This window comes from Aulonocara stuartgranti (genome assembly GCF_965226115.1).
Source record: "Aulonocara stuartgranti genome assembly, chromosome: 19".
NCBI lineage: Eukaryota > Metazoa > Chordata > Actinopteri > Cichliformes > Cichlidae > Aulonocara > Aulonocara stuartgranti.
In genome coordinates this window covers 2,467,879-2,484,522 of record NC_138955.1, presented here as the reverse complement: position 1 = coordinate 2,484,522, position 16,644 = coordinate 2,467,879, and the positions used below count along the sequence as shown (strand labels likewise).

The window sequence follows — 16,644 nt, the reverse complement described above, 5'->3', positions numbered from 1 at the left end:
ATGCAAGAGCTGCTCAAACTGACGAGTAAGAGAGGACAGTCTTATCCAGCTCTCCAGTGTTGACAGTTTTACTAATCCCCTCCACCTGCTCAAACACCCACCCCAAAAAATACATCCCTCCCCCTTTTCCATGTGCCTGTGCTGGGAGTCCCTGGGGCCAGGCTGCGCCTCTGCCTTCGTCTCCACACCAGTTATCGTCTCTGGCCTGGCTCCGCTCCCCTAACCCCTTCCCGCGCCACACACATTAATCGGCGCAAAAACAAATAGTTTTCAAATGTTTGGAAAAGACCCACTGTTTGCATCAGGGCCTAACAAAATAATTTTTACAAGCTATCCAGTTGTGATTAGGGCTGAGAGAATTGAATTTATGTGGCATTGATAATATTAATATTAGCCTAATTAATTATGTTGTTTGAACTTGCACAGCACCGTGTGTACCCTCTACACAACACTAACCAGCCGGCGCTGGAACTGAGCTTTCAGCCATCTCTATCTCCCCAGCTCTCCCCCAGTCCATGACTACTGCACACAATTCATCAACTCGCAGATATCTAATCCCCTCTGGCTCTGCTCACTTCCTGAAGTCTAAGAAAGAACTTTACTCTGGTGGCAAGAATTCCTATGAATACTTGATGACTTCTATAGACAGACTGTTTCATCTCACTTTGAAAGTCACATTTGAAGAGAACTCAGCAAACTTTCTATTCACAGCTCCCCAATTTATGAAGGATATTCATAGACGGACAGTAATAAAATGCAACAGATTTTTATTGGGTCACTAATTAAGGTAAACAGCAGTACAATGAGAGCGACTTTGTATAAGAGACAGTTTTGGGCATTAGGTACACGACCCTTCGTCTTTCTCAGTGTAGAAGCTCCCTAATAAGCCCTGTGTGAAGAAGTCCCTTCTTGCTTGTTTCCTTAATCATTAGAGGTCCACACTGTAGTGTCTCCTGACCCAGAAACACTGCAGATCAGACTGACAATGTCTTTGGACTGTGTGCCCCACTGGATGAGCAAGTGTTGATCTGTGCAATTACAGTGACACATACTCAGTGACCCATCACACCAATCATCTAAGCCATAAAGAGACCACCCAAACCTACAGAGAGGTTCTCAGACCTGTTTGCAGCTCGGATCACACTACTCTGAGATGGCCTCTTGACCTGTAATTTGTGGTCAAGGGTCAAAGGTTATAGAGGTGGTCATGTGTCTCTCTTAGCCAGACAGACCTCAGATCTCATGCTTAGTCAGGCTGTCTCTGTCTGGTTTCCTACAGTTCATTACAAGGGGTAGCTGTCTGCAATGCACAGAGTGACTACAGCCTTGACTTTACAGTGTGATTGTTGACAGATTCCCTTTAAAGCAGCTTTCGGGTCCACTTCTGTGCACAGGTGCAGCCACAGAATTTATATTTTTGGCACAATAAAAAAAAAAGTGTTTCTTTTTAGATAACCATAGAAATGAGTAATGTCCATTTACTTAGATTTCAGATATCTTTGCCATAGATTAGTATTTAAAAACAATTGAAATTAAGTCAATAGACATTTAAATTTCTTCAGCTTGGAGAAATAAACAATGGGAAAAAAAAGGTAAAATGCACACATTCAAGGAGCACTGGCCCTTGTCTCCATGACGCACAAAGCAATCCCAGTACAGTCTGTATGCTAGGGCCAGACTGATGCATTCACTGAAGCAGTAATGGGTATCTTCAAGATGCATCATCTCATCAAAGCATAATTTACTGGACGGAGCTCAGGGAGGTGTTGAAACAGTCATTAACTGAAGTGTCTACCGAGTCGAGCTGAACGGTAATCCACTCTGAGCTGGACGAAGGCGTGCAGGAGGTTTCGGTCCAGATTGGTTAGCTGCTCACCCGAACAGACCTGCTTCAGGTTATCAGGGGCAACCACCAGGAGGTTACAAAGGGCATGGAGTGTGTCAAAGAGCTGCAGCACCAGAGGGACCTGAACGACAGTGAAGTACAAGACTGTTTACATACTTTAGGTTTTTATACATTTAGATTAAATAAAAATGTCTAATATTTGCAGACTCTCTGTGAGAATTGCCAGTTTTTCCATATAATATAGTTAATTGTGAATAGATTAATTTAATTTATTTATTTGCTACATAACATGATACACGGGTCAAGTTTTTTAAACCTCTACATCAGTGTTGTCCCCCCCAACCTTAACCCTAGTCCCCATATGTTTTTGTTTGAGGTAAACAAACTGCGAGCAATAGTCTACAAAAATGCCAGATTTAGTAAAAATGACACAAATTACAATAAAATGCATACATGCAAATTTATATTTATAAATGCATATTCTTTTTTTAGTCATCAGAAGGTTAAAAAATCTAATTTTCTGAGAATTTTTAATGGTTCATCCTTTACGGGGTTAAATAATTAATAATTAAAATGAATTGTCTTGTGGACTTTTAACAGCTGTTCTGACAAAATAAGCAAATGTACACGTTAAACACGGAAAATTTACAATGCTGTTGGTCCATGTATGTTTAGACTGAATGTTTAACAAAGGAAAATAAGCAATCAAATAATCAATGATGGAAATAATTCTTATTTGCCACCCTTCTTGTTTGTACTGAAAGATTAACAAAGGATGCCAGAGCCTTTATTTTGGATTGGCCTGACCAGTTTATTTAATAAAACATCCCAGGTAGAGCCTTTGTAGGAAAAGCCATGTTTGCCCTGTGACCAGTGCATTCTGGACCTATGCTCCACCCCCCACCCCACCCCACACTCACCCTGAAGTCCTTGGCGCATCGTCGGTATTCAGCCACGTCGCAGATGGCCAGCATCCCTCCCATTGAGCTGTAGCTGTATTGCTGTAGATGCTCATGGATGAGCCGGTGGAAACGAATGCCCAACTCCGTCAGCACTGTGTCCACATTTTTCCCATCCATGGACTTCCGCACGTGCTCCACCTGCCGACTGACGTAGGCACATACCTTGGAGCAGGCCTGTCAAGGTGGGGGGTACACGAGGAGAAACATGGAAAACACGTTCAGTCCGACACACTATCTGTATTTAGTCGAAGAAAAACTAGGTGTGGATTTGATTTGCAAGTTTCCTTTGCTAATTTGTTTAGTTTTGAATGTGAGCTCCTTAAAGCGAGCTGAAGATTTTTCTCTCTTACTGTAGTGTACTGGATCATGACATTGTTTTCATCCTCAGGCCTGAAATCTGTCTTCTTCTGCTCTGTTGCCAAGATGTGCTTCATCTGGCCCACCATGCAGTTTAGTGTTCTGTGTGCAGCAGGGAGAAAGATTAAAAACAAAACACCCATAAATGTCTTTTAAAACTACTTGCTATTTCATTACAGACAAAGTATTAGAAACACACAGACCTGTCGATTCCTGTGTCCAGTTTCACTTCCATCTGCTCTATCACCTCTTTTTTCTTGTGCAAACACTCTGCCAACTTTGGAGATGAGCTAAAATCAGATTAGGAAAGATAAATTCAGGAAAATCTTTTTACTAGATGAATAAAAGGTTCATCATCTTTAACCCTTAACTGACCTTATCAGAGGCATGAGCTGGTCATTAAACTGTTTGTCAAACAAATGAAAGATAGAGTTCGCCTGCTGAACCACATCCAGGAAGTACAGGTTGGCATTCTTTGCATCAGGTGAGGGAATTGCTGTAGAAGAGAAAGAGAGAAAGCCAGACGATAGGAAAAAAAAAAGTGGGTGAAAGCATGAATCAACATGATTCACAAAGAGCAGAAAACCACTAGTGCCTGATGTCTACTTCTTGGCATTAGAGAAATATAATGCATGAAGCAGAAATTCTCAGTAATGCTCTATTTCAGTGTCAGACAGTGAGGAGAAAGTAATCAAACCACAGGGACATCAATGATCCATTTCCTTAATGCAGAATGTACCTAACGAATTGAGCACTGGGATGTACCAAATGCATGTTTAGTTCCACTGTAGCTGGCTGAAAATGATAAGCTGCTCCCTTATTATACAGTCCCATAGAAAATGTAAAGAAGTGCCAAAAGCGCAGCCTGCATGGCATCAAGGTAACTTGGATTTTTCACTTTTTCATATGGAACAGACATTAATGGGCACATGTAACCAACCGCAGTAAGTGATGTCAGAGCAGGTGTTTTCCTCTAGGTGTCGAATCAAAAACGGAGGATGTGGCCTGCCAGGTAACATACTTGATGGTTTCAACTCATGTGGAGCAAGGAGAATGATGATGGATCTTCCACATGCGGCTAAGAAATTGGGATTTCTTTTGTCTTTGATAAAATGATTTGTGTCTGTCACTATGTGTTAGTTCAGTGATAGACTGGTGCCTTGTCCAGCGTGTACCCTGACTCACCGAATGACAGCTGGGTTAGGCTTCCCGCCAGCACTGAATTCGATGTGTTTCCAGCTTCCTTTGTTAGTGTTTTGTTACAAATAAATGTAAGACAGAAATATTGTATTCATCTGGTTTTCCACACCTAATCTGCTCTGGTTCAACAGTTTGAGAACCACTGGACTAGACCATTATCAAAGTTTCACCAGGATGGCTGCTATTATTTAACAGTCTGCTGGCTGTTTGATTGAAAAGCTTTTCTTACAAGATGGCAAGGAAGACCTGGATCATCCTTGCCAGTAAATTAAAAGTTTTAGTTTTAGGACACAGCTATAGTGAACACTGCAGACAAACATTATGGTTTTAATGAGCTAAGTTGGATTTACCTGAGAGGCCAATCTCTAAGGCGTAATCAATGTGTTCTACACAAAGGTGGTCAACCAGTAGCAGGAAGATTGAGAAGGCATTCTTGGGCAGGTCAGACGGGTCTGAAAGCTGTGTAACATCAAAGAAAAATATGCATTTAAACTTTTTCAAAAAACACAAATGCAGTACAGTTAGCGCACCGCTAGTAAACATAGGGCAGAAAAGCCTCACCCTGTGGCATCTCTCAAAGGCATGGCGTGTCTCCTGCAACAAATTGACAACCAGCTCCGGAGAGAGAAAAGTCTCTCCGTGGGTGTCAATGCTAGGGCCCAATGGAAGATTGGTGCGTTGTCTGATCCGTTCCTTCAGATCTTGAATACTGTTACAAAAAACAAAACTTAAATTATGTTTTGTTTTTTTACCAGTTAATCTTTTCTTTGTGTAAAATCAAATGTGTAAAAGTCTGACCTGCCAGCACCCACTGGCCGTTTCTGGTGATTCTTAGAGTCGTAGTATCGCTGCAGAATCATGGCACCTCGAGTGCGAAGGTATTCTCTCTCCATGTCAATGTAACTTTCCAAGTATGAAGAAAAAATGCTCTTAATCAGCTTGGAGAGGAACGTATGCTTGTCTGAGCCCAGGTTGAACTCTGTGAGCTTTGTGGCTAATCCTGTGGTCCTTCAAAAGGGAAATAATCAGAGTCATAAACAAGAACAATGGTTTCCGGGTACCCATGAAGTGAACTGAATTAAAAGTCAGCAAGTTAATTACCTGGTGTAAAGGTCATAGAGATTCTTGAGGTATTGTTCTACATCTGAGTGTCGAGTTTCATCCAGTTTTTCTTTAACATGTGCCTGCAGACACAAAGCCAGTTAAATATAACCAAAGACAGAGTAATACATCAAACTCTTCATTTCAGTAGAAATACCTGTAATTTGTTCTCAAAGATGTTCTGGATGAGTTTGGCCATGACAGTCTCAGGACTACTGAAGACCTCGCCCACCTGCTTATTGACCCTCTGGCAGAGGACTGCCGTGTCCTCAAACACGTCATTCCTCACGTAGGCACCCTTACAAAGACAGATGACATCAGCAACATGTAAATGTCTGCAGATATTACTTGAAGCAATACTACCAAGTGTAAGAGGAACTTTACACACTCACCTCCTGACACTGCTTGATGTAGACGTCCACACAGTGTGCATAGCCCTTTTACGAAAAGACACAAGCATTACATCGCTGTGCAACATTTCAAGGAAGTGCTAAAAATTTAAATCATACATGATTAATATGAACAGAATGGGAATCACAATTATCCAATTAATTTGACCAAAGGTCAAATGTGGACACTGAACCCATTTTCTAGGTTACCTTGAAATGTAATAGAACTGCTGCAACCTCCCGCATACGTCCAATCTCACCCCTGCGCTGAGCTGCAGTGAACTCCTGGATTAACTGCCGCTCCAGGTCATGGTATTTACCTGGTTAGAAAACCAAACAACCACCAATAAATTATTAGATTTTATATTATATTATTACAAAGGATTACTAGGATTTCTGATTTGACTACTCATAAAATGTGGCCTGATATTCATCTAAGTCACAGACACCAATAAACACAAGCTGATTAAATTAATGATACACAAACAGTTGTACTTCATGTGATTTAAAAATCAACACAGTGCAGGCTGGAAAAAGGAATTAAACTCTTAAATTTAGTTATGCATCTTAATGGCAAAAACCTCCATCAGATGAGGATGGTGTGCATCAGCACACATCAGCATGCCCCCATTCGGAAGCCAAAAAAAGTTTACAGGTCACATCCTACAGCATAAACATAAGTCAACTTACATAAGTCCCATTTTCCTCAGTTTTTCCACACTCCACAGTTTCATATAGAGACACCTTTATTGTGAAATGTCATTGTTTCCCCCTAGATTGGGAGACATCCAGGCCCCGAGATAGAAAAGAGTATACCGATGATCTAAGGGTTGAGTGCTAATGTACTTTCCTCTTTGCACAGACTTTTGTGTGTATTTGTGTTTATTATTAAAAAAAAACAAACACCAAAAAAACAACTTCTTTCTCATTAGTCCAGGAAACACTGATCAACAAGTGTTCTGGGATACCTAAATGGACTTCAGTAACCTTGACATATTGCACAAAGTTGTTTTGTGAGGGCAGAGGTTCCATTTGTCCTTCCATCAGCACACTGTCATTTACTGTTTTTCTTAGACTGGAAATAACGTTACAGAAACAAACATTTTTGCAAAGTTTTGATATTTCTGCAGGTGTTTTCTGTAAGCCTTGTTTGGTTTTTTCATTCTTTATGTACACACACTTTTGCTCCTGGTCTGAACTCTGTAGTACATTCACTACTCATGACAGCAGCATCAGGCCTGGACAGATGACCACCCGGGTCTTCAGAAATACTTTTACAGGCTTTTTAATGTTCGGACCCATGAAAGTTGTTGAGACTGAGGGATGGTTAAAACAAACAGTGTTTGTTTAACTTTAATAAGGTTTTCTTCATTGGAGCAGTGACTCAATATTCAATGTTCAATAATGTTTCTTCAAATGAAGAAAACTTGGTCATTCCAAGTAGTTTACAATAGAAACACTAAATGTGGGTGACTGTCAAAAACTTACTTGCAATTTTTGCCTTGACATCTGCAAACCTGGCAGAGAAAAACAGTAAATCAATATCAATGACATTTTAATCTATATACTAGTAAAATAAAAAAGTAGACTATTTTTAGAAATCACATGATGCTGTAAAGATTTAGTGTTGCGATTACACTGAGAGGAACAAAAGTAATACTCTGCGTTCCTCTTGTATGTCACTGCTTTTGTCTAAAGCTGCCTTCAGGATGCCTGACTCACCTGTCGAATGGCAGCTCCTGGGCAATGAGATGCAGCTTCTGAATGATATCAGCAGCTTCCTTAATCTGAGGAACAGAGAAAAAGTGAGAGTGGGTATGTATGTGTGTTTATGAGAGAGAGATATCAGGTGATGGAAAAAGAGTGAGAGCACAGCGGGACCATGTGAAGTGGACATCCAGAGAAAAAGTGGGCAGGCCGCGGGCAGTGTTTCCCCTTGGGGGATCATCATCTTAAAGCAGCCCTCCTCCACCTTCCCGTGTTGAACAGGGAGCTGATAACAGACAGGCTGCGCTCACCTGGGCATCGGCAGCAGCAGCAGTGGAAGTCCTGACTTAGCAGCACATCCAACTCTTTATTGGCATGCCTTTTCTGAATAGGCTGTAATCCCACAGGAGTCTAAATCGCCTTCAATAATCTGTCCGTCCAGGGATATCTGTCTAAAAAAAGGGGGCCCTGTCGAGAGCCGCCCCACACCCCCATACACACCCCCACCCCTCCTGACATACTGAAAAAAAAGCCCCAGACCTACGAAAGGCCCGCCGTCCGCAACTCCTCTGTTCCCGCAGATGCCTGCCTCAGCTAACATCATTACTCTGCTCCCGTGAGGAGGATCCAGCCTTTCTGCTCGGCGAAGGTTTTCTAAGTATCTGTCCCCCAGCTAAGATTAGCTAAATCCCATGTAAGTAATGTAGCCGTCTCCCTGCAGTCAGGGTTTAGCAGCACTTGTCTCCACGCTGGCGGCCCAGCCCTCCCTTTCAGAAGGATTAGCAAAGCCATCCCCCTTCAGCTATTCACTTGCAGCTTTCCTCTTTTCCCCCTCATATGGAGGTATGCTCAGGAAAAAGGAATCTGGACAGATATTTCTGCATGCCTTTCCAGAAAACCAGCTCCATCTCCAGCTTTCGTTTCTGGGATTGACCCCCAGACACACTTCTCAGCATCCGCTAATGACATTCCTACTAACAAGAATAAATCTAAAGCATCTCAGTCGCTCTGCTGTCACTACAAAACTGCAAAATCAAACTTTTGGCCACTTGTCTAACATCGAAAAGGCCTCTGTGTAGACTGACACTGGGTAAAAGTGTGCATATCTTTTCCCAGGATGTATGTCACCAGTGCCCTTGCATGCACCACCTTGCTACAAGCTCTCTTCTGCTGTAACGTGACACAAAGCTGAGGGCCATCCAAATTCTCTCTCCCAGACAACCTACTGTAAATGCAATTAGTTTTGACATGAGCATGTTGACATCCATGCTAGTCAATCAGCCAGCTATTGTCAGACAGCAAATGACAGTTTATTAATCCAAATTAGTCGAGGGATCCAACTAAAGGGATAAACTTAACAAATTAATATGGATGGTTTACCTCGTAATCCTGTTCATTCTCACCTCCAGCAGTATCACAGCAGGGGGCCCCCGACAGTGGTCACGCATACACACCTCCACTGTTGTGAAGGGAAAGAACATGTGCAGCATACTTACCTTGTCTGGGTTGTTAAATACATCGCTGCGTAGGTCTCCATCCAAGAACTCGTTGAAGTAGGTCATCAGACGCTGAGCTTCTACAGCTCTCTGGCGAGGCGTGTTCACCCCCTCCAGCTGGTCCCCCAGGTGACAAACCTTAGTGGCCACATAGCTGATGTGCTCGTCGAGCTCTTGGAAATGCTGAAAGGCCACCTGATATCATGCAAAACAAAGAGGATGTGAAATAAAAAACACACAGAAAAAAGTTTTTGGAATGACAGATAATATAATCTTTGACAGCTCAAGGGCTTTGCAGTGGGTGTGATTGGCTCCTTTCACCACACAACACACCTGGTTGCTTCTCTGCAAGTCTTGAACTTTGTGGGCAAATTCCTTGGCCTCACGATGACACTGATGCTCAAGCTTCTCCACCTTCCGCTGGATCTTCTCATCCAATTGCTTCAACTCCTCAATGTGGTTCTGAAACTCCTCCAACAGCCTTTAATGGGGGAAAGAATGCATGTAAGTTTCCACTTGGTAGTTCTTCAAAAAAAATAACAGGTAAAAGATGCAGAAAATGCCCTTAGTTTAGAATAGTAATTTGGTACCGCAAGGTTAAATCTGTCCCACTGACCTCACAGTTACAGTTAATAGTTAAAGAATAGTGCCAGATGCTTAATTCCTGGGTCCCCAGGCTTAAGAAGCTCTGAAAACTAGCAGCTTCGTCAGCTGCATTTTAAGTGCCACCAGGACTGCAGAGCAAATGTTCTAAGTCAGCACCACATTTCACAGAGTAGGAAACATCCCAAAATGATGAGTGTATAATCTTCTGACTAATTCCCTCAGCACTGGCTAGAGCTTAAAGACATCTCCCATCCTTTCCCAACAGACACTCATTCCCTGGCTGGTGACTCACAGTATGGTGGCCTCCACAGATATGTTGTCTCTGACTTGTAGCTAAGAGTATCCGAGGAGGTGGCGGCAACAGTTTGTGTAGTGAGAAGATAAGCAGGATGCATCTGTGGCACAGTTAAACTGCTGTGGCATTTTTGCTTACGAGATGCAGGCCTGTCCCCAAATATAAACATCACAACAAATATGGGGAAAAAAGATGCAAAAGACTTTAATATTTATTTCTCGTTTTTCTCCAACCCGAAACTTTAAATGAGTGGAGAGGAGATCCAGGTGAGCTTTGTGAAGGACAGCTTCTTTAGAAAGTCAGTCTGTTGACTGTTATAAAATAATACAATGACATAATGTAATTGAAACACTAAAATCTAAAATATAATGAATTATTTCCAAGTATTTTAACAGGAAGCTTACCCTAAATTATTATTAAAATATGTTTACTGAGAGAGAAGAAGATGGTTTATGTGTATTTAATGGCTACAGAGAGAAAATGGTCTTGATTACAGTCTAATTAATTTAATTAACTGCTCAAAAAATGAGTGGCACTATGGCTAGAAAGACAGTATGCATGGTTAATGCTTTCCATTTGTAAAAGTTGAAATATTAATTCATGAATAAGGCATCCTTTTGAGAACATATTTATTATTATAATAACTAAAAATAATCAATTAAATTTTACTTCCTTTTCAATAAAGATAATGGATGGAAGGAGATCTTATACGCTATATAATCTAAAACTTTGAGCTAAAATGTGGTGCATGTAATTCTTATAAACTACGACCTTATATTAAGGATAAGAGAGATGCTACTGCATATGTAAATGACAAGTATCTATAGTACCTTTTGGGGTCAAACGCCTCGGCTCCTCCTTTGGAGCCTCCCCCAGGAGTCCTCCATGCCAGCCTTTCAATGTACTCATCTGCGTCAAAGGGCTCCTAAAGGGGGGAAAAAGCAATGGGAGAAAAGTCACTTGGCCCAAAATACTACAGTCGTCTACAAAAGGATGGTAAAAGATTACAATATCGGGTAAATTGTAAAAGGTTACTAAAGTTACCTGTGCTGATTGTATTGCACACAAACAGCCAACAACATTGCTATTTCCTCGAATAAGCGAACTCATACAATTAGACAATACGTGTCCTCTTTTCCCTCACTTTAACAACAAGAAACCAACGTTTCTCCTCAATGCTTGAGTTATTATTAATTCTTAATTACGCACTCAATTGATAAATACGGTCGGCACTGTTAGGGTACCGTTAATTGTAGTTAGCCCCTTAGCTAGCCTGAAAGCTAACACAGCTACCCGTTGTCATTTTACCTCGAACAGATGAGCTGTCGTCGCCATGTTAAAGATTCAGCTGGCGGCGCGGTGAGATAAAACCTAGGAGATGGAACTCAAAGCCGGCAATAAAGCCGACTTCTGCATTGATTTGGTGGTTTCGTACAGTTTTGCCCTTTGTTGACAGCTAGCTGGTTGGCGATCCAGCTTCCTGTATGGGAGAGAAGGGTGGGGACAGCCGCTTGGAAGTGCGCAAGCGCATTTGTCAGCTGATTGGACGTAGTTGTCACATGAAACAACAAAAGCAGGAAGTAAGTAGCGAGCATCAGCGATGTTCATACAGCGAGGCAAAAAATGAATTTAACACATGCACAGGGAGATTTAAATATTAGATTTTGACGCTTTTGTTTTTTTCCCCATAAAGTCGGGAGTTTGCTGTAGAAATGACTGTACGTGGTTTGTGGATTATTTCTCACGAGAATGGAGGAAATCTGTCAATACGCTTTTCTAGGTTTGTGACTTCTAATTATTGTCACATATATGCTAACATAACATATTTTTTTCGGATTACTTATAGATCGCTGTGTTTTGTCATGTCTTGTGTCTCCTTCATCAGGAGGTTTTCCACCGTGGAGCACCGTGCAAAGAGCCTGGCAGGTTCCTCATATGTAGCAGTCCCAGAGGAGAGTACTTTCCTGCAGCTCCTGCTCACTGAGCTGGGGCTTTCAGACCCAGGTAAGAATTATGTAGCCCTCAGAGATGACTGTCTTTACCGTCCACGGTCACCAGCCCTGGAGCTGCATGTGGATGGACCTGCAAAAGGAATACTTTGGCCTGTGTTGACTGTCTCGCAAGGGCCTCTCATTCTGGCGTGTCTGCCTTTAGTGGATGTCCCTCCTGATCCGCGGCCACCTCTGGCCAGTCTGCTGTCAGTCTCACAGGGTCTCACACTTCTGGCAGGCCTACAGACTTTTCTCCTTGGCTCAGGGAGTAAGCCTGATAGTGAAGGGCTTGGCTCTCGTCTGGCAATGGTGCCCTCAGTCCTCCTGCAGGTTTGTCCACTTGGCACACCCCTTGATGTCCCCCTACCTGGGACACCCACAGCGCCCACTTCTGTTGGAACTCAGAAACAGCCAGCCTGGAAGACAGGACTACACCGAGGTCGAGCTGTGGTTAACGTTGGACTGATAGAAACAGTGCGGTCCATGCAGTATGGTAATCGAAGCAGACAGGACCTCTGGGATGTTTATGGCACCGTGACATGCAAAGTAAGTCCGCAATGTAAAAAAAGTGATTAATGTTATAACTTCTGGAAATGATTTATTTAGGATTATTCTACATTTCTACCCTTCTTTCAACAGTGTGAAGTGGAGGGGGTGCTCCCAAATGTGACAGTGACTCTATCACTGCCACCAAATGGTTCTCCACTGCAGGACATCCTGGTCCATCCCTGTGTCACATCTCTGGATTCGAGTATCCTGACTGCCAGCAGTGTGGATAATTATGATGGCTCAGCTTTCTCCGGGCCATACAAGTTTCCCTTTTCCCCTCCTCTAGAGCCCTTCAGACTATGCAGCTATACTTCTGAGGTATGCATACAAATTCCTTGCAGATATGTTTTCATCTTGTAAATGATTTCTGCTAAAATCTTAATTTCTCACCAGGTTCCTGTTCCACCCATACTTGGTTCATACCAACTAAAGGAAGAGGAGAACCAGCTTCGCGTGTCAGTAACCCTCAAACTTCATGAGAGTATAAAGAACAGTTTTGAGTTCTGTAATGCTCACCTGCCATTCTTTAACAGGTAAACTACACAAAGTTCAAAATCACTATTTCCTCGTGCTTTATGCTTTCTTTACAAGCATAATATGATCCAGTCATAAATATAATTACTGAGAGCCCTTTTAGGAGTTTAGAAATTGTTGAAAAATCAAATGCACATATGTGTGCAGGAAAAATTTTTTTAATGGAAAACTCTTTTAAATGTTTTTAAATCTAATTTAGCAGAGTTATAGTATCTTGCTTGTGTGTGAGAGACTATTAAACAAACTGCACTGTAATTCAGCCGTGTTCTGTAACCTCTGTTAAAAAAATCCGATTTAATTGATTGTCTGCATACTGTCTCTGTGTGCACTGTGCAGGGATCAAATGGGTGTTGTAGATATGAAGGTAAGCTCTGGACAGTTGGATGTTTCAAAAGAGAAAAACCTGCTTGTCTGGGTCCTGGGTAAGCGTTATGCTTCAGACTCTCCCTATAAGAGACAAAATCCCTTTCACTGCATCTGCATACTTTAAAAAAAATGGATGACTATTTTATTCTCAATGATATGTAGGGCAAAAGTTCCCAAAGTCTCGTGAGGTTACGATGGAGGGTAAGATCAACTTTTCTGGACCAACACCAGGACCTTCTGACCCACTCTGCACAAAACTTACTGCTTATGTCAAAGTAAGTTATTATGTTTCATAATTACCAGTAGCCAAGGATCGTCACCCATACTTACTACTTTATGGTCTTCATGTACTACTCACATTAATGTAAGACGAGATAAAAAGATTTATTACTCCTCATCAGTGGCTTTTTTCTTCACAGTTGCATTTCAAAGTGCCTGACATGACGTTGTCTGGGTGTTATGTTGACCAGCATTCGGTGCAGGTTTATTCTTCTGCCAAGCCACGGATTGTAACATGTAAGCTTACAGTAAAAAAATTTTTTTTTTTATAAATATTTGTCTCTTGGGTGACCCTAACAACTGTGTCTGTCCTGCCCTCAGCCCGAGAACTTCAGTCCAAAGAGTACTACATATGGAATTCAACAGGTACAGCTCCGGTATCTTCTGGACAGATGATGATGTAGGATGGATTCACAAAGAGGGGCTTTGTGGACACTGCACTGTGTATTAAAGAGACTGAAAATACTGTAACGCACACACAGTGATGTACGACCCAGGACCCAGCGTCCCGGGTACAGCTGAAAGTAAAGAATTTTGACCCAGTTAAATTATTATTATGGTACCCTGTTTTACAGGAGAGTTATTATCTATTATCTACTCACATGTGCAAAGGCACTTCACAATATGCAAAAATCAACTGGATTACTGCTTTTAAAGAACTACCTGCACCTGCAGTTCAACTTCTTTTATCCCCCAGTCTGCCGCAGATATATCCCATTGCAGACACAAGGGCCACCCCTTGCTCTGACAGTCGCACTTCAGTGACTCTCCATCAGCCGGATAATTAGCAGCTGGGGCCTTGTCATCAGCTGTTGTAGGCCTGGAGTAGAGGGGCGGCTGGACTGTGAAAGGGAAGCCTGATTCGGCCAGTGTCTTGGCGACAAAACCTTCTCTTTTGAGCTGGCAGGAGTCCACACCCATACCAATCACTGGCCCCCACCTCTTTTGACCTCAGCTTTGCCCTGTCAACTAGTAGCTAGCTGAAACACACAAACTCTCCAGCCTGACTGTGATTGAGCGCTGACCCTCGGGCCCTTTGAGACTTGAAAGCTGTCGGTCTCATTCTGTGAGCAGGACCTGCCTAATTGGTGAAAAAGTCACAAGGATGGTAACTGTTGAGTTGCCTCTCGAGGTTACAGAGGAGGTTTTTTAACTAATTTATGGTGCAGCCTGCTGTAAATGATTTTGATCTTTTATTGATGTAACACAATCATCAGAGTAGCCCTCTATGTATGCTTCGATGCATAGATAAAACGGCTCAAATCGGCGTTTGGTTCCAAATGCTTCCCTCAGTTTATCAGCACATTACCTGAACTATGCATGTAACATTTCTACTACACAAGCTCCACCTCTGTGCATTAAGTTGAATGAATAACTAGCTGATGAAGGGTTAAACCAGAGGAGATTGTGTCCCAACTATTCCACAGCAGCCAGACTCCTCTGAGTGGCCTCATTGTCTGCCATTGGCCTCTTGTGCCCCTTGCTGGTCCAAATGCTACATTCTCACGTGGATTTCCACTCAGAAGGCTGACCATGACCAATCCTCTGTCAATTGGAACCAATTGCTCACACGGCATCCTTCACCTTCTTTTTATGTAGCAGTATGGAGTGGCAGACACCGAGACCTCTCGGCTCTCCCCCTCCACGATGATTTGGCTTTAAGGCCCAGTGTGTGTGGTTAGCGAACTGGAAAAGGAGAAGGTTTTTTTTTTGTTTTTTTTTTGAAGAGTTGGGCCACTCTAAATCTCCTCAGTGGTCAGTCTGGCTCCTCAAGTCTGCAGTTAGTGGCCTCTCACTGGCAGACTTTGCTTTGTTGATTGAATAGCTTGCTAAGTAGATGGACTCATTTAATGTGTTGCTCTGCTCCAGTGCCTTCTGTCCATACCTCTGGGCATTCAGCTGAATTGTTCATTTATTTAAAATGTGTTTACTCTTGCATACATGCATACAAGAAACAGATTTACACTTTACTCCTGTAATAATCAAAATAAAGATCATGTGGGCCAAACGCAGCATTTTGGATTGTTACAAATCGTTTAAAACATCATGAAGTTTGGATACTAAAATGTTTTTGCACACCCACAAAAGAATTTGCAATTAAATGCCAAAAAATGCTTCCCACTTCTCTGTGGATGTTTGAGTTACTGTGTGTCCCTCAGCCCAATAATGACACCCAGTGGCAGATTACAATAAAAGTCACATTAGCATGTATTTATGTCTTTAATACATTTAATAAAGTGAATTTCTTCTGTTTAAATAGTTCTACCCAACCACTGCAAGATTATCACTGCTGATTAAATTCCTCCTGCTGTGTAGTGTTCATTTAACACGCTGGGCCTGGGGACCAAGCAATTGAAAGCTTCTGTTGTTCCAGGTGTTTGGTAGGAGTCCAGTTCCTCTCAGCCAGTCTAAGTCTGCTTAGAGTCGGCCTCAGGGAGGCCACTTCATAAATAATGGTAGAATTACTAGCTTCCTGTTTTCAGTCTGAGCGTGCATTTGCTTTAAAATAACAGAATATATCTGCAGACTGAAAGGTTGTTGTTGTTTTTTCTTTTGCACTAACTTTTATCCCAAATGTCTAATAATGGACCAGAAACCTAAAAAGAAAAAAAAAAGTCGATTCAAACCTCTTTTAGCTAAATAGTTCATTTTTGGATGTTTGTTGTCAATATTGCAGGGAGGCTGAAGTCAATGTTCCAGCAGTTTTTCTCACGTCATCGCATTTCTTTCACCAATAGAGGGCGCCATAAACTCAGTCATGAAAGCCAGAACATGCAGTAGCTTCCAAACATCAAAAAGTTTCATCATATTGTTAATAAAAGTTGGTTCCAGAACACGCATGGCAACTTTGTTATCATTTCTGAAAACTGAAATTTGGTATGATAGCTTAAAGATCCCGCTTCTGCTTCTTATCCTGCCTATCTGACCGTTTCATCCTGTGACCTCTGTGCACTTTACTTCAGTTC

General features: G+C 42.0%; 2 protein-coding genes across 4 annotated transcripts; one reads left to right on the top strand and one right to left on the bottom strand.

The window, feature by feature from the left end:
• Window positions 1-750: 750 nt before the first annotated feature.
• Window positions 751-11,462, bottom strand: exoc5 (exocyst complex component 5). Its single transcript, XM_082515822.1, has 18 exons — window positions 11,268-11,462; window positions 10,790-10,884; window positions 9,392-9,539; window positions 9,059-9,253; window positions 7,578-7,642; window positions 7,344-7,372; window positions 6,066-6,175; window positions 5,859-5,903; window positions 5,624-5,764; window positions 5,467-5,549; window positions 5,164-5,373; window positions 4,927-5,074; window positions 4,716-4,824; window positions 3,541-3,661; window positions 3,369-3,455; window positions 3,159-3,267; window positions 2,767-2,982; window positions 751-1,967 (listed from the first exon to the last, which is right to left on the bottom strand). The coding sequence occupies exons 1-18, from the start codon at window positions 11,292-11,294 to the stop codon at window positions 1,779-1,781; spliced, it is 2,127 nt and encodes a 708-aa protein (XP_082371948.1). The 5' UTR covers window positions 11,295-11,462; the 3' UTR covers window positions 751-1,778.
• ap5m1 (adaptor related protein complex 5 subunit mu 1) lies at window positions 11,460-16,514 on the top strand. Of its 3 annotated transcripts, none has more exons than XM_082515824.1 (9): window positions 11,460-11,539; window positions 11,653-11,739; window positions 11,845-12,496; window positions 12,590-12,817; window positions 12,893-13,032; window positions 13,370-13,455; window positions 13,562-13,674; window positions 13,819-13,915; window positions 14,000-16,514. In XM_082515824.1, the coding sequence occupies exons 2-9, from the start codon at window positions 11,672-11,674 to the stop codon at window positions 14,080-14,082; spliced, it is 1,467 nt and encodes a 488-aa protein (XP_082371950.1). In that variant the 5' UTR covers window positions 11,460-11,539; window positions 11,653-11,671; the 3' UTR covers window positions 14,083-16,514. The 3 variants fall into 3 exon arrangements, with proteins under 3 accessions (XP_082371950.1, XP_082371951.1, XP_082371949.1); XM_082515825.1 differs by lacking the exon at window positions 11,460-11,539 and having other exon boundaries at window positions 11,546-11,739; window positions 11,845-11,963; window positions 12,114-12,496; XM_082515823.1 differs by lacking the exon at window positions 11,460-11,539 and having other exon boundaries at window positions 11,546-11,739.
• The last annotated feature ends 130 nt before the right edge of the window (window positions 16,515-16,644 follow it).

What these genes read in the sequence shown, in the direction of transcription:
- exoc5 (XM_082515822.1), bottom strand. Translation starts at nt 11,294, where the DNA reads ATGGCGACGACAGCTCATCTGTTCGAG. An exon ending in CGACAGCTCATCTGTTCGAG is followed by an intron (nt 10,885 to 11,267) that starts GTAAAATGACAA and finishes TCCCCCCTTTAG; the next exon opens with GAGCCCTTTGACGCAGATGA. An exon ending in TCATGATCCAGTACACTACA is followed by an intron (nt 2,983 to 3,158) that starts GTAAGAGAGAAA and finishes CCACCTTGACAG; the next exon opens with GCCTGCTCCAAGGTATGTGC.
- ap5m1 (XM_082515824.1), top strand. Translation starts at nt 11,672, where the DNA reads ATGACTGTACGTGGTTTGTGGATTATTTCTCACGAGAATGGAGGAAAT. An exon ending in CTGTCAATACGCTTTTCTAG is followed by an intron (nt 11,740 to 11,844) that starts GTTTGTGACTTC and finishes CTCCTTCATCAG; the next exon opens with GAGGTTTTCCACCGTGGAGC. An exon ending in ATGGCACCGTGACATGCAAA is followed by an intron (nt 12,497 to 12,589) that starts GTAAGTCCGCAA and finishes TTCTTTCAACAG; the next exon opens with TGTGAAGTGGAGGGGGTGCT.